The sequence below is a fragment of the Camponotus vicinus genome, unplaced genomic scaffold (genome assembly GCF_025532165.1).
Source record: "Camponotus vicinus isolate PSW18456_S1 unplaced genomic scaffold, iyCamVici1.0 SCAF_5, whole genome shotgun sequence".
Classification (NCBI taxonomy): Eukaryota; Metazoa; Arthropoda; class Insecta; order Hymenoptera; family Formicidae; genus Camponotus; species Camponotus vicinus.
In genome coordinates this window covers 2,051,197-2,069,533 of record NW_028141977.1, presented here as the reverse complement: position 1 = coordinate 2,069,533, position 18,337 = coordinate 2,051,197, and the positions used below count along the sequence as shown (strand labels likewise).

Sequence of the window (18,337 nt, the reverse complement as noted above, 5' to 3'; positions counted from 1 at the left end):
TGACAGCGAGAACGCGGAGCAAAATTCGTCGACGAGACGTGATTCGTAGACGTGAGTCGCGACAGCAGGGTCGCAGCCTCGAATGCGCCGCGAAAATGCCCGGGTGGGAAAGGGTGGATCGGGGGTGGCGCGCAAGCGTCGTCGGCGTCGTATCGACGCCTCGACGCCCGGGCCGAGGGAGAGAAGCGGACTTTCTCTGCCAGTAGTTGTAGAAGTCCCGGTTGGAGTCGAGCGAGAGTGCGAATATGTGCGCCTGTGCGTAACGGTGTGCTTCTGCATCCCGAGTGGATCTCACGGCAGAGCGGGAGGAATATATAAGGACGTTGAGAGACAGGAATCGGCGATACGAGCAACAACGACGACGAGGACGACGAGGACGAGGACGACGCGCTATCAGCGTCTCGGCTGTCGCTGCCGACTCGGCCGGGTTTCGCGGAGAAAAGCGACGCGAGAGGGTGAACGGGAGCATCAGGAGGCTGCGACAAGAGGCACTAGCGGAGCTGCTGGTGCACGCGACCAGGATGCGACCGAGGAGGTACGTGTGACGTCGGTTGAACGTGGCCGAAGATGATAGTGGATAGCGAATGCGAACGATGCATACCAAGTACTCGGGATTTCGGATGCTGCGTGGATCGCGATGCCATTCCTTGCCTTGCTCAATGATGTATTAGGATTCTCCCTGGTTTGTCGATATTATGTCGCTCCAAATCTTGCCTCTCTTCCGTTTCCTCGATTGCGATGTAATGTTGAGTGAACGATCCGAAGGACGTAAAAGGTGCAGCGAAGATGCAAAAAATCTGATTCCTTCTTTCTATGTCTGATATCTTCATATATCAAAACATGTGTTCTTGCAGTTTTTGATGTTTTTCAGCTGCATCTTCAATTTTTAATTCCCATGCATCGTTTCTTTTGTCATTTCTCTATTTTATTATATAAATATCATATCTCATCTTTTAGTAAATTTAATTCATTAATGATGTCCATAAATAATATTACATCGTTAATTTATAATAAAATTATATATATTTAGATTAATAATTTATATGAAATTTATATTATTTCAAATGAATTCCAATAATGTCAATTCTTTAAAACAGATTTTTAAACCTATGACAATTTTTCAAATTCTACTATAAAATTTAAAATACGTGAAATATTGTGTAAAAATTAAATTCTACTATAAAATTAAAAATACGTGAAATATTGTGTAAAAATTAAATCAACCTCATTAAGAATTTTCACGAATAAATTTGCTCTTTTAGCATTTTTTTGCTTGTTGCAAAATTGCTACAAAGAGCTGTTATTAATAATAAGTGCACATACGGGGAACAAATAAAATTTCATACCGCGAGCCACAAGCACGCGGCTGGAAATCTGCGATGTGCATTGACTCGCGCGCGCTCGCTACTCGTGGATCACCCTCTTATCGCGACACATGCGCATGACTGGGCAAATATTCGGTTAACTAAACAAAAGAGAGTAACCCCTGCTGTGTCGGATACGAGTTCGGGGTGGTTCGTCATCGTGCATCCCGATAGGAAAGCGCTCTCGCTCCGGCGGTAATTGAAGAACCCCGCCGGGAAAAGCGTCGCTTGATGCTTTCTTTTTGTCAGCCGCAATGATATCACGTCGTTGATTGTCGTCGGATATGAGAATGGATAAAAATAGCGGAGCGTTTCGAGCCCATGAGAGAGACCGTGTTTGAATCAACCTTTCCAGTTTTCGTATAGTTGTAAGACCACATACTGGAAACTGAATTAGATTAAAGAATTAAATTAAAGAATAGATTACAGAGTTTTGATTAAGTTAATCAAGTCAGAAATTTTATATAATATTGGTTTATCCAAAAGATATAAATTTTTTACAAAATGTAGATGATTAGATAAAAAAAGGAGCTTTATTCGGAGATTTCTGAATTGATCAATGTGTTGGGATTTATGATTGACTATCGTTGAGCACAAATAAAATAATTGAAAAGAATGATCTTTATACTTATTGCATATTGTATCTTATTAAATTGCATTATTTTATAATGTAATATATTTGCAATATGTTATATACAACTTATTCTATAGCATCACTTATCGATATAATTAACAACTATGATATAACAATATTGCGACATTTATTGCAATGTTCAAGAAATGAATTTTAAATAATATGATTAAATGTAACATGATATTAGACATAAGAATAGAAAAAAAATCACACGTTTATGACTCAGTGGATTTATACAGATATAAAAGAAAATTCAACAAAAGTGAAACTATCGGAATTATTTTTAGCCAGAATATTCAATGTTCGGCAGTTCGATAAGGGAATAATGAAGAGATATGTAATTATATATACAACGATTAAGTATGATAAATCCCGTTGATGATTATATCGAACAGCAATATAAATATAAACTATTATTATCTATTATTTTTATGATTAAAAGAAATATAAACGATAATTATTTATTATTAAAAGAAGTTGTAAATATATAACTGATGCAATAAATTAAAATAATCCGTAATTTTTAAACAAATACAAATTATATAAATATATGGATGTGAAATGAATTTATATGCTATATTGATTACGATTCACACATTTTATCTAGCTTTCTTATAACATATATACATATATTGCTTTTTTATACATTTATTACTAAATGTGCATTTATTCCGCAATTAATAAATGTTCAAATAAAATAATTTTTTTAGTGATTTTGATTTGTTCTAATAATATAAATTAATCCTTTAATAATATAAATTAATAAATTAATAATATAAAAATAAGTTATAAATATTTTTTTTTTCTTATTTAGTTATAATTTTTAAATTATTAATTTATATATTAACGTATTAATTACTAGAATTTGTTTCGTTCTTTAATCATATTATAAAAATAACTGTAAGCACATTACAGATTAAACAATTATTTCTTACGGTAGAAATAGTATTATAGAATTATTAATAGAGATATAAATATAGAATTATTAACATTAGTGATATTAATGAAGATATGGTTTCATAAAATAATGATATATGTAATAGGTCATATCATAGTTTAACATTTCCATTACAATTTCCTGTCTTAAATGAGCAAACCTTATATAAGTTTGTCTTCAGTCACGTCACGCAAGAGTAAATATAAAACATAAAACAGTTATATAGTAGCTGTTCCAAAATTGTCCCAAATGCTTTTTTTAATTATATAAATTATTTAATTTCAAGTTAAATTTCTCTTGAGGAAAAAATTGAGAAAGACCATCAATTGCCGCAAGTATCTAATTTTTAATATTACATATTTAAAAGTTCATAATTAAATTTTAAATAACAATTCTCTGTTTAGATATAAATTTAATACAAAATTAATTGATGGATATTGTTTTGCTTATTTATTGTTTATATTATGACAAAATATTTATTTTCACAGTTGCAATTTAATTAAGTATATATAATATTTTTGTCGAAGGAATATAAATTAAGGGATGATTAAAAAATATCTCCATCAGTTTTTAGATAAATTATATATAGACTACATGTTGTTTTAATCTTTTTCAGAGAGAGCGTTTCATTTAGTAGCTATAAAATAATCTAATTTATTACAATATTTAATGCAATCAAAAAATAACATGTTAATTGATGTATTGATTTTTTTTATATTCAAGCATTTTTATTTTGTATTAACCAGCAAAATATTTTTATTGAAATAGATTAGAGATATTTATCTTTGATTTTAAATAAATATCGTTCGCATTGCAATGTTGATATATATATATGTAAATTATTTGTCAAATCACAACAAATAAAATTTTTCTCTCGTAAAAAGCTTCGACTTCGACGAATAATGCTGTCACACTGTAGAAAAAGCACCGAGAATTATTTCGCGTCTGATAATCTTGCTAATCGATTGTATTTGTACCTTGCGTTTTTTTTACACCTGCTAAAAAAAGAAGAAAAATGGAAAAATCGGTAGCAGAGTCACGCGTATCGAAGAGTGAATAATGGCGGCGAGACGTGAGACCAGCAAATGTAGCAACGTAATTGCTTAAGCTACATATAATACACTCGGGGCTTCATTAAGCTGCTTTTCATGTAACAAAGCGTCGCGTGTCAGTGCTTACGATGCTTGCTTATAATTAAGCAAATATTACAGACGATAATTGCGACATGTATCGATCTTTGAGTTGATTATGTTGCCTTCATATGGGCAAATAATTGCGTATCGATTAGAATTACAGCTGATTTTGAATTGTTGGTTGCAAATTTAAGAGGCCAATTCGAAAAATTCAATAGAATATCCGAGAAAACTTTCAGTTAAAAATTCAAATATATTATATTTATCTTGAAGTTCAATGAATTGCATTTTCCATATAAATTAAAGGAGTAATTGATTAGTAACTGCGGAACTAAAAAACTTTATTTTCGGGGATTACACTACAAGTATTTAAATATTAAAAATAGTCGAAGTCACGCGATTAATTATTGCGGGATTATAATTAACGCGGATTAAAAATAATCGCATGCAAATAGTGCGATGCACTCTCAGACAAGGATATAATGTCAAGGGTTTCGATTGTAATGTTATTTATACCAACTGTCTACTCCTCCACTTTGCGTCGTCGATGATGTCACGTTACACCGTCGCGCAGAAAATGCGGAAGCTCTACTTTAATTCGGGAAACGCGACAGACTGCACGATGCTACAATACACCCCTCCATTCAGGCTCGACTCAGCTAAATTATGAATGGCGGTCGATACCTGGGGAGGGAAAGGCGTCGTGCGGGTCGTTCGCGGGATACTTCCACAAGGGAAAAGTTACATGGCTTTTGCAGAAAAATAAAAAGGGAGAAAAATATACAGTGACGTATATTATCGACACGATCCAGAAACACTTACTCGATACCCTTGTTCCACGTTATCCGACCGATCTACCCTTCGGAATGCAATTCTCCTACGTTACCCTTCTCCCTGTGGCCAAGCTGGGCTGACACACTGACCTCAAACCTGAAGATGAATCGTGCGCGTGGCGCGGACTTGATTCGGATATTTTTATTATTCCCCGCATAGCATTTGTGGATTTTTAAATTTAAAAATAAGTCTAAAGACATGCTTTCTTTTTAACAATTAAAATATTATTTTTATTATCTTTTGATTTAAATATCAGAATCTTTAATATTATTTAACAATCATGCATAAGATTTATATCGTAAGGGCAAATGTTAATCTAATAAGATTGTTAATAAAAGATTAATTTTTGAACAGCTGTGACTAATAATTAATATAACATAAAACAACTTTATAATTAATTATTGGATTAATATTTTTAATCATAAATGCACTTGCAATTTATTGTCTTTCCAATATATTTTTAAATTATTTAATTAACTTATAATAATAATAATAATAATAACATAAGTGTTCTGTTTCTGATCATATTTTTCACACGTTCAAATTACACACATTTAATATACTATTTAAAATTTATTTTTCAAAAAATATAGTTTTTTTCTGATTGATTGAATATAATAAATTTATAAGAAATGCGCATAAGATTGATAGCAGCCATCTAAGTTAATAATTTTTTTTTAATTTACAGTGACACGGTTACATCGATAATATATCAAGATCCGTGAAGACACAGTTTCATATCGAAAACTCTTTCGCCTGAGGACTTCAAATATTTATTTCTAATAGTAGGAAAGTAACATAACGAAAAGAAGACACGTGACAAGGAGTCAAGGGTGGATCAGCGCGAGCTTTGAAGAGCGTCCAACATTTGGCAGCAAGAAGCTCGCGAAGAGGGTGAAGGGTAAAAGCATCTAAGGGCGGGTGGGGGGATGCAGCTCGAAAGGGTGGCGGCATGGAGGAGCCCTCGTTGGAGGCTCTCATGCAGGCGAGCCTTATCTTCGTGGTCGCCGTCGCCATCATCCTCTCGAATCTGCTCATTATCGCCACCTACCTTAACTTCCGCGGTAAGTCCACAAGAGTGTCTTGCATTCGCAGCTTATTTTATATTTTATTATTTTATTATTTTATTTATTTTACTTTTATTTATTTTATTATTATTTTTATTTATTTTATTATTTTATTATTATCATACTTCTGTTACGTTGGCTTCAATTGTAGGTAAGTTAACGTTCACTCAAGTGCATCTTCTTGTTTTCCGTTTAAACGCCATAAATAGTAAAATTTTATTATTAATAAAACAAATTATGTAAACTTAATACACTGATTAATAATATTTATTTGCGAATATAATTTTGCTGCTGCTCCATCTCCGAATCTTATACTCTCTTGCACAGTTTTTTAATTATTATAATTTATTCATTATTAATATTCTGCAAATAATGAATTTTTAGATATATGTGTATATATTTTTAAATCTTTTAAATCTTAGAATTTTATATATTATTTTAAGCCAAATTTTAAATGATGGGATATTAAAATATGTTAATTATGTTGATCGATTATTTATAATGTTAATAATATGATTGATGCCAATAAACGTAAAAATACATATAATATACATATATAATTATTATATAATTGTTAGAATTATTGCTAGAATTATTAATGATGAAATATAATACATATATTACACATTAAGAATGCTTTATTTGCAGGTCCCTCCGAGGTGATAAACTACTACTTGCTATCACTCGCCTCGGCAGATCTTTTATGTGGTCTGTTGGTGGTTCCGCTCTCAGTATATCCGGCGCTGGTACGAAGATGGGTTTACGGAGATATCGTTTGCCGACTCGTCGGTTATTTGGAAGTCACACTTTGGGCGGTATCGGTGTACACTTTTATGTGGATCTCCGTAGATCGCTATCTGGCTATCAGGTATTTTGCAATTATTTTATAAAAGATGGATATCCCATAAATATATAATAATGCACAGATGTAATATTACTACAATGAATTAATTACAAGTCAAAAACATATCTTTTGCTATTATCTCGTAGATACTCTCAGATTATATTCCTTAACATCTTCGAACTGCAATAATTTTTTTCTGCAGGCTCAAGAGAATCCACACGATTATGATAAAATTTCCAATTATAATAATATTTCTTGCGACTTTTGCAGAAAACCGTTGAGATACGAGACCGTACAGACGAAAACCCGATGTCAATGCTGGATGGTCTTCACGTGGATCAGCGTGGCGATGATGTGCTGCCCGCCCTTGCTCGGCTTCAACAAGCCGCTCTTCGATCGCGAGGCCTTCATCTGCATGCTCGATTGGGGCAACATGGCCGCGTACACCATCACGCTATCGATCCTCGTGTTGGGACCGTCGGTCATCACCATCGTCTACACGTACTTCTATATTTTCTCCATGATGAAGCGACTGAAGTCCGGCGCGTTGATCCACGACAAAGAGTACGCTACTGCGCTATCGGAAAATCTAAGCAACCCGAGTCACATTATGTCCTTCGTCCTAGTGATGGCTTTCTGCATGTCATGGGCGCCGTTCGCCGGGCTGAGGATATACGCGGTTGTTAACGGGCCGCCTGAGGTAATTAACCCTCTTACGAGTCATTTAATTGACATTAAAAGGGCAGGTGTTGCTATTAAAATTAAGGAGGGATATTTTTGCTTTAATTTGATATTTCTTTACGAATAATTTCAATAAAATAATCTTGGATTTCTACAATATTAATACTTTTAGTATAGTAAGCAATTTAAATTAAATGAGAAAGGTGTCTTTTATAGAGCGATGAGCGCACATTTAATTAACTGAAATCTAAAAACACAATCATGCACGCCAGAAAGAAAACTATCTTATAACTTGAATTAATCTTCTGATAATTATTTAAAATTAACTGATTTACAGAATTAATATTTAGTAATAATTTTTAAAAGAATTTTAATGCAAGAAATAATAAAGTTCGTAAATTATTTTTTCTGTTTAGATGTCGTATTTTCGTTTTACAGCTATAGAAATGACTATCCTCATCAAAAATACACTCACATTAGAACGACTATAATGGCACTTGCTTGACATTGACATGATCTAAAACTTTAAACTTCGTGAAAAGAGGCATTGGAAATGAGACAATTAAAAATGTAGGTCGACAAGTTTGTAAAGCGGAGTAAGTTAATAAAGAATACGCTCGCTGGTTCATAAGCATAAAAAGTTCACATACAAGGACATATTCTATATATCCACGACTGTTATAAGGAGTTAGACAATATAAGACAATATATTCCCTAGTACTTATATACGAAATGTCATTTAGTAATAATTATTTAAAGCATAAAAACTTTTACTTCCTTCGCTCTCGTTTAAATTTGTAAGTAATAGTTTCTCGATTCTCGCATTATTGCGAAGAATTCTCCTTTTTATGATGTAATAATATAATAATTAATAAGTGTATAATAATTAATAACAACTTAAAAATTATTTTATATTTATTTTATATTATTTTATATAATTAATATATTTAATTATATTAAAATGTGAAAGATAATAAACAAAATCTTAAATTTAGGGATCACATGAGAAAAATATGTAAATCCTGACCACAGTTGATGAACGAGGACTTATATTTATGTTAATATCACTAATCTGATCCTGTTATTCACCGTAGGTACCGTTTGTACACTTTGCCGTGGTGTGGTTGGGGTTCATGAACAGCTTTTGGAAAGCGATCGTCCTTGGTACACTGAGTCCCCAGTTCCGGTTGGCCGTACGAGTACTCTGTCTCACTGTATGCTGCCGGCACAGGCGACTTCCGCCGGAACTTCTCGGCCTCGACGACGATGACTAATGCCACATTTACAACGTCTACGATCAGCAGAGCCTATGTTGCGTTCTGTTCTATCCGCGGCGCGTTCTTAGAGCGTCGCTCTTACCTCTATTCAAGGATCGTCCTCGCATCTTGGCACCACTCGCAAGATGTTCTCTTAAAACTTTGAGCTCCAACATACGAATCGGTACCGATCGTAGCTTATGAATATCGATATTGACTTCTAACTTAGTTGAAATAATTTAAAGGAAATAAAAAGTGATAAATTATCAAAATAAATATTATGTAGAAGATAGAAAAAGGTTCCGAAATATACATGAAAATGGTATTATGTATGAAAAAAGGAGAACATTTTTGGAATCATTAAGTAGGTAAAGATACATGAAAATTCTGTGTCTAAATTTTTATTTGAAACGTGAAAATTCGATATTTTTCCAGAGAAAAAAGTCTCTATTGTTGTATTATCTGCATTCTATTTGTACATTCATGTAGCTGTATAAATTTATGTACACATGTTGTTTATTCTTTTTAGAGAGAGACAGGAAACTTTTTAAAAATACAAGATTTTAATTGAAAGATTTATAAAATTCTGAATCTGAATTAAAATTAAAATTCAATCTAAATTACAAAAAATAATTTTTAAAGGAAAACCAAGAGAAAATTTGGAAAATTCTATAATTTAAGTAAATAACTTGATATCATATGCTTATCACAATATTATATAAAAAATATTATTAAAAAAATGATTAAAAAATTATTAAAGTAATTAAAGAGAGTCTCTGATAAAGTTATTAATCAAGTCTATATTATACGCGTATCTGATAATATAGACAGCTCAAGTATCGCTTAGATTGAATTGTAAAAATAATCAAAATTATACAATCAATATATTTAGCTTGTCTAATTTTCATAATAGAAACAGATCAATACATAATGCTGGCCCATTTACATAGGACGACCCGAAATAATGCGAGTGGTGCTTCGAGTTTTGCGAAACACAATACGTTGCCGGCGGAATTCGGCGACTCCGCCGACGCGCGTCCATTTCTCTACAATAATCTCGCTTCGCTCAAACACGCTAGAGTTTGTTAATTAGAGTCCTGTTGGGACGACTTTCTGCGCCGTACGAAAAAAAAAAAATAAAATAAAATAAAATAAAATGAAGAACGACGAAAGTCGCTCCATGGCATTTGAAATTAATTATCACCTAGTCTACGTCGACGTAAGATCACGCTCAATAAATGTCGTAGCGAATTATTATAAAACGAGAGTTACTGACTGTCGTACGAGCAGGCCGCAGATCTGATCGTAAAATTATTCATTAAACGACGCCGGAATATTATATTACGCGGAGAGAAAAATTTAGTCAATTAATGGAGATGCCTCTTTGAATGTGACGCGTCGTCGGCGACGAGTTTTGCGTCGTCGAAATGTCGTCGTGCCCGTCGATAAAGGGTGATTGAGTGCCGAGCGTGCGAACTTTACGCTTCTCTAATGCGCTTCCTAGCCGCCGGCTTTCCCGCTCTTTCTCTTTCTCGTCGAGAAGCTGCGGAAATATCTGCGAAATCAAAGCGCGTCTATGCAACGCCGATTAATTCGCTTATCCCTTTTCTTACTATCGAAACATTATGGTATTATAATAATTATGTAATTATATAAACTATAGTATAATTATTAAAATTATATACAGGGTGTTCCAGACTTAACGAATCAGCCGTTAATAGCAGATTCCTGAGATCATTTGAGGACGAAAATATTAATACCAAAATGTTGAGGAAGACTTCATAAAAATATTTCAACTACTGACTACTGTCGCATCGAAGACACAATCGCGCTCACTGCAGAATCCTATTTTTTATTTCATATTGATCCTTTTATTGATATTGATATTATCCGTGCTGTACGCGGGCCCCTTGATGCGCTAGGTCCAGCACAGGAGAACGTAACGCGCCGATTGGTAGTCTTTAATCTTTTGTAGCGTCGAAACTATATCTTCCTCAACATTTTAGTATTAAGATTTTCGTTTTCAAATGATCTCAGGGATCTACCATTAACGGCTGATTCGTTAAGTCTGGGACACCCCGTACATAGTTTGCATGAGTACTTAAAATTACAAATGTTAACAGCACGCCCGCAGTAAAAGAGTTAAATCCGGCAATTTATGCAAATAGAAAGTTGATAAAAATTGCGCGCAAGATTCCCTGTAACTTTATGACTTCTATTATGAATGTGAATCTCAAATAAATCTTTCCGCTTCGTCGAGATTCATTTTCGTAGCGAGATTTCGATCGCCTAATTATTCATGTGGCGGATCCCGCGACGAAAAAGAGAAAGCGCTTCTCTTCAGGATCAAGCTGGGCTCTCATTAGTTTTTCGAACACTTACTAGGTTTATAAAACACTCTCCCCACAGAAATCAAAATATCGTTGTATAATCTAATTCTTATTTCAGATCACGTAAGTTTTACGAGCGTCGCTCGCTATAAGCTTTATTATTAATCTTACAAAGTGCTAGTCGGCTAGTGGCAAACTTTTTGCATGAAAGCGTAAACTATTGCGTCCAATTTTCGCACGTCTACGTAAACCATGACGACTCTAGGCGCAATTTCGAATATAATATTTGAACAGCCTACGTACAATCTACAACTGAAAATTGTTGCTGAAATTGTGTGAAACCGAAAACTTTATAGGAGATGCTAGATGAGAGGAGCATATATGTTAGAGCTGTTAAAAAATACGGTTTTGCAAAGTAATCTTATGTGAGGAAAAGCGGACTTTTTCATTGCTTAAATTTATGCGCAAGCGATGCGAGTGCAAGATGCAGATTTTTATTGATTTAATATATTATTTTATTTTCCATATTCATTTTGAATCCTCTATTTCTAGATTTTTATTATTTTTATTGATTGCAGATTGCAAAATTGAGACTCAAAAATTATGAAAACATATATAAATGGAATTTTTTTAGATTTGTGGAATTTGTTTGTGTATATTGATGATATAAAAAACGAAGTGCTTGTATATATAATAAAGAACCCGAATGTATCACAAATCAACATCAAAGAGTGGTTACTAAATAGAAAAAGATGTTTATATACTTATTTGATTTAATCTAATTTTTATAGAGATGAAACAAGTTTAAAACTATAAATATATATACTCGAAAAAATATATATATGTATATAAAAATGTGTCTAACATTTTTTTAAGTAAAATATTCATCTATGTTCCGCAAGAAATCAAAGATTTCAACATAAAAAGAATTAGCGAACGTGAACAGATTTGTGGCGCCTATTACGAATAGCATAAAATCCTAGAATTAGGCATAGAACTTCCACGTAATGTCGTTGAAATGAGAAGAGAGCAATGTAATATTCGTCAATGTTTCTTCGCTGTGCTCTTGGAATAGTGCTCGCGTGCATAAGTGGGCGCGCCTTGATGTTTTTGACAAACATTAATTCTATAAATGGGAATTAATATGCGAGTCGGTGTCTAGAAAATCTTAGCTTCTATTTTTTACTCTAAAACGCTAACACATTTCATTCAAGCATAATACTTTTCTCTAAAAAGAATCGACAAAAGATAAGAACACTTAATCGTCGTCTAATTCGTGGCATTTAAAATATTGGAAAAATATATAAACATGCTTTCCTATAAACAAAGAAGAGCAGTTCGAAAGAAACATCTACTCATTATTTTAAATATAAAATATGAAATATTCAATCTAAAAGATAGAAAAATATATGAAACGATTAATCTTACTGCTAGATATTTTTCCTAGAATTTGTGCAATATTCAATAAATTACAAAAGAATATTGAAATTTAAGTAATGGAATTTTAAAAAGAGGGATTTAAATGTTTCTTGCAATTTAATCTACAAGCACAAGTTTTGACGTTATAACAGATTCCTTTAGGGCATTTGATGCACATAAATCATAGATTTTTTTGACAATTTTGTCTATTTAATGTAACGAGAAGATGTAAAATGAGATTATTTAATATAATGAGAAGATGTAAAAGATACTATTTCTCTCTACGTGGTATTATGGTGTCTTATTCGGTTATTTAATATAATGAAAAGACGTAAAAGATGCTCTCTCTTTACGTGGTACTTTATGATGTCTTAACTGTACAACGGAATCAAACAAAACTATCTTCTAGTTCCGAACATTAGCTATATAAGTCGGCTAAAAACCCGGTTAAAAAGTAACGCAAGTTCGACTGCAATTTAAGGATAATTTTAAGGGAAGTTCGAGAGGATCTCACAGATCTTATCAAATGTAACAAATTATCGCATGTTTTTTCGTATATTGTTAAATGAATTATTGTCACACACACATATGTGTATATAATTATCAATCACAGGTAATGAACAAATTCAGTTCCACAATGAAGACACAATATTGCACAGCGGCATTATTTATTGCCTTGAGAATGATACAAATAAAATAAAAATAATTAAAAGAAAGTGAAATTTGTGTTATTATCGCACATGTTTCCGGTCCCAAAAAAAAATATTTTTGGAAGATTACATGTCTTCAAACTGCGACAATTTTTAGCCGGGGTCAGCTATGACGCATTAACATTTTATTGCGAATATCTCTTTATACGTATAGAATCGCTCGTGATCCGGTTTTTTCGTCCAGATCCGAATACCGTAAGCTTTACTTCTGTAATTTTACGTCGCCACTGCGTAGTGGTTCGAGATAATTGTATAACATCGAAGAGGCCCTCTTTCCCCAGATAAAGTGCACATACTTACCCCTCTTTTATTCTTTTATTCTCGTCTACCCGTAATTAACTCTAGAATTGCAGCGAATTTTCACGACTATTAGATTGCAAAAATTCTCGCTTTTTAGATCAGTCTAAAACATATCTCAATGATTGTCTCAGATACCGATTAAATTTTCTGCTCAGTGTTTCAAGGGGATGAAGATATTGCTAAGATATTATACAAGATTCTCATCGGTGATTTATGTCAAGTAAGACAAAGTATGTGGTTTTTCTTCGTAAAAGATAGCGATGTCAGAGCTTTAATATTGAACCCAGTCATAAGATTTTTGTAAATATTTATTAAGCGAGACATACGCACGCGATTATTTTCAACAGGAATAATTCGCGAATTATATATACATTTTTTTACAATAAAGCACAGAGGTGTACTTTATAAAGATATTTTGTACAACGATTTTTATTTTATGCAAGGCCAATGAGTTTAGTATATCTACAATTTAAATAGGTTCACAATTCTCGATATAATTAAATTCTAATTATCATACCTTATTCTTCTTTGACTGTTTTTAATTATTATTATTACTTGTACGCGATAAAAAAAAATAAATCTCGCGCCACTCCGCACTCGCGAATTTGCCAAAATCGAGCAGTATTAAATTTCTCAGCAATTCTACGACATTCTAAACACGTGAAAGTCGCTCTCAAGAAAAAAGTGATTGATCATGCATATGAAGAAGATCGTAGAAAAGATCGTAGGATCGAAAGAAAAGGAATCCAATCGTTGAAGTGAACTTGATTATTGCGGCTTATACACCAGAAATGAATTTATCGATAATGAAAAAAAAAACCAAACGACAAGAAAAGTAAAGGAGAATGCGAAAAGCGAACAGAATTGGTCCCTGGCAGTTTCCCGGGCGGCCTCCATTATTAACGATTAATTACATTTTTGTACCTAGATGCTAGTTTTGTACTAGTTTTGTAACGTATCTCACCACGAGCGTGCTGTTATTACATGTTTTAACTGATTGTTCGCAAATGGATCGTTTCGATCGCATATATATGTTTGCGGTCATCCTGACACCACAATCGACGATTTTCGCGCAGAATCGAGTTGTATGCTTGGTGTGGTAACTGTAACAGTCGCATCACAAAAATACCTGCGCTTGTAAACCCTCCGAAAATCGTGGCGCATTTGTGAGCATGAAAAATCAAAGAATACTTTAATAATTTAATAGCTCTCAGGCACATATGTCAAAATATATTATGATTAGAAATATATATAATTTGAGAGAAATAAAATTTATACAATTTTAATTTAATTATAATATAATTTTTTCCAGGAAAAATAAAAGATAAAGAAATTTAATAATTATTTATAATTATGAGAAAAATTAATAAGAGTAATACAGTGAAAATTATTTACAACTATGTGATCCATACATAATTCATACGTGACGTATTTAATAGATCTTACGATTTCTGGAGGATTAAAATAAATTTATTAAATTTATTAAATTTATTAAATTTATTACATTTATTAAATTTATTAAATTTATTAAATTTAGCGATTTTATTGCGTTGATTTCTTTACAAGTATAGTACATTTATGTCACCCGACGAGAGGCGTTTTCTCGATATATACAGCAAATTTATTCTAGAAACAAGTATTACGTTTGGTGATTTGTATTCGACATGTGTATATCAGCGATTAAGATTACCACATTTAGTATATGTATAAGATAGAAAATGACGAGAAATTATTTACAGATCAGGAATGCTTCGCAGTTTTGTCCAGGACAAAATCAACGCAAAATATATCGCAAGTTAGCCTTTTCGATCATATGTTACAGTTCACAAACAACATCGATTTTTTTATTATTTATTGGATTGTTATAAATGGTGATTGTATACGTATAATTATACAAAAAATGATTCCTCTCCGCAATTATATAAATACAGAATATATATTTGTCTATAATTCAATGACACAAAATAATTAAAAAATTATTACCAACTACTATTACTGCAATTAGGACAATTTAAAAATATATATGTATAATAGTAGAGTGTGATAATATATATAAAATATTAGGAATTTTTCCGAGTAACAGAAATCATAGTAATTTAGCAAATTAAACTTGCAATATGGATAATAGAATGTTATTCTACAAGTAATATCAAAAAGAAGATTAAATTTTAAATTATTTTAATTTATATTTTAGTTAAAAAGAATATTCAATATTGTCATTATTTTCTAATTTAAAGATCTAATTTTTGCGATGCGGTTTATGAACTGTTTTATTTGACCGATAAAATGTTGACTCGCGTATACGCAATCAAAATAAGATTTAATAAGTGACATTTTTTAGAGCGGCATCATGTTTTAGAGCATCTTCATGTTTTAATATCTTAAAATTAAATTCTGTTAATGACGATATGTTAATGTAACATGCGAAATGTGCATCTATGCGTCTGTCTTAAAATCCGTATTAATTTGTATAGAGATAAATAAAGAACGCGCACATGAATCGCTGTGAAAGCAATCCCGATTGGAGCGTAACGATGAGTGTACTAGCTATGTCATGACGATAAACTGATATGACTTTGATGATAATGGTACAATATTAATGATTATTGTTCTAGAAATTAGTCTAGTGAAAGATATTTAAAAAATAAATACAGAGAGGGCGTAGATGCCGCATATTTCACTCGATACGAGATTAGACAGCGTCTTATTTCTTTGTAATTCCATTTCTCATCCCCTCTCATTTTAATTCAATTGTACGTTTATGAAAAATTGAGTAAATAATTTTTATTTAAATGCATATGTAAATATATAATTTCGTTAAAAGCATATTAATCTATATACAATATAATATAAAATTATTCTATTCCCTCATGTCTCAGTTTCTTTAGGCAGTTTTAGACATTATTAATTATTTTACATTTTGTTTAAAGTATTACAGTATTTTTCATTAAGAGGGAAATAAATTATATTTAAAATAATTTCATGAAAAATAAAATTCTTTCATTATATACTTGTACAAAATAGATTTTTTTTCTTGTATTAGAAATATTTCGCTCGTTTTGTATGATCTTATTTATTTGCTTATTTACTTAAAAAAATTTTACTTTATTTAGCTACTACAATTTATGCTACTTTTTATGTAGATTTTTATTATAAATGTAAATCTATCTTAGTTCTACTTTGTACATAAACGTGAAATACGCAAATTCACGTTCACGAGCGTGTCTGACCTGACACGAACTGGTACTACTTGCTGGGTATAATGGTATCAGCGGAGGGGTTAGTATTAATCAATACTGTTAAATGTTAGTCGATACACCTTAACGGTATATATTTTCATTTATTAAAATAATTTAAGAAAGTTTGTATAATAGCAAAATTTGCAACAAATTTGATAACAAAATTTTATTAAATCATATTTTATTAAGTCATATACACAGAATTTCACAATTATAAAATAATTTTTTCTAGAGATGATGAGATAGCTAAATAAATTGAGGTATGTTGTTGTCAAATGAAAAAAAATCTGTAAAAATTTCAATGTTCATTTTAATAGCAATTTTTAAAAACTTTTTAAAATTTAAGATAAATTTTTTTAGAAGGATTTTTATGACACAAATTTTCTCTCTCTCTCTCTCTCTCTCTCTCTCTATATATATATATATATATATATATATATATATATATATATATATATATATATATATATATATAGCGTAAAAGTATCGACAATTATTATTAATAATTTTAAAATAAAACTTTGAGCTTTTGAATTGACTAATTTTCATCAATAATGACATACATTTATTTTATTCATGTTGATATTAATTACGGCATAAAATTTACTTTATTTAAATAATAAAAAAATCCTATCTATATAGTTGCAATATATTCGAAATTTTATTATTTTAATTGTATTTAATCTGTACTTTACAGATTCATATATACATATATAATAATTAAAAATTATACTAATTTTTGATATCTTTAATATGTTATAAATTGTGGATATCTTCAGTATGTTGCGCGGACATTAATCATATAATAATCATATACTTGAAAGACAGCTTTTGTATATATAATGGTTTAATCAATAATCCTCTATATTATTTCGCATTAGTTGCTTCTTAATAGCGAATAACATCGAATTTTATACGAATCAATGTGCTATTATCGTTATACTTTGCAATCCTTAATGCAAATTACTAGTATACTCTGTTATTTAATAATAAATATTGAATGATCTCGTCTATTTTTCAAGACATTTTACTTCTCTTTGCAATCTTTTTAGAGCGAGTGGTGGAAAAAAGCAGAACAAAACGAAAGAAGGAGACTGAGTATCGGGTAAAAGACGAGGAAACGCAGTTAATGTCGCATTACGGCACAGACTGTACAAGGACGTGCATCGTTTCGCAGCAAGTCTCGTTGCAAAAGGAATTTCCAGAAAGCCGGAGACATGACGGAAACCAACGATGAAGCCAGAGTAAGCAAATCGCGAACGAAACTATTGATATCTTAGACATGTCTATTTATAAGAGGATGCTTTTGACGAGTGTTATCGATTTATTCGGGTAATACGTCCGGTTCCTATCGGTACCAGGATAAAGCAACGATCACTGAGGAACATCACGCTTTTAAATTATGTCTTTGTGTATATAAATAGTGCAAAATGCTGTATATTTTCAGCTGAATATTTCCAGATTACTTAAATCGCAATCTTAAGCAAAGCTGAAAAAGGCACGTGCCCTTTCGCGCGAATTTACGGAAGAGCCTGTCAAGAAGATTTATTTTCCAAACTTCGCAAAAGTTTCTTTTATCTATTTGCAAC

At 31.7% G+C, this 18,337-nt stretch overlaps 1 protein-coding gene across 1 annotated transcript; it reads left to right on the top strand.

Annotated features, from left to right (window-relative positions):
• The first annotated feature begins 192 nt into the window (after positions 1-192).
• On the top strand, positions 193-16,194 carry Dopecr (G-protein coupled receptor DopEcR). Its single transcript, XM_083099437.1, has 5 exons — positions 193-535; positions 5,591-5,966; positions 6,618-6,837; positions 7,084-7,513; positions 8,589-16,194. Exons 2-5 carry the CDS (start codon positions 5,855-5,857, stop codon positions 8,766-8,768), a joined length of 942 nt encoding a protein of 313 aa, XP_082955563.1. The 5' UTR covers positions 193-535; positions 5,591-5,854; the 3' UTR covers positions 8,769-16,194.
• The last annotated feature ends 2,143 nt before the right edge of the window (positions 16,195-18,337 follow it).

Excerpts from the sequence above, each read along its gene's own strand:
- Dopecr (XM_083099437.1), top strand. The coding sequence starts at position 5,855 with ATGGAGGAGCCCTCGTTGGAGGCTCTCATGCAGGCGAGCCTTATCTTC. Across the intron at positions 5,967-6,617 it reads CACCTACCTTAACTTCCGCG|GTCCCTCCGAGGTGATAAAC; the intron begins GTAAGTCCACAA and ends CTTTATTTGCAG. Across the intron at positions 7,514-8,588 it reads TTGTTAACGGGCCGCCTGAG|GTACCGTTTGTACACTTTGC; the intron begins GTAATTAACCCT and ends TATTCACCGTAG.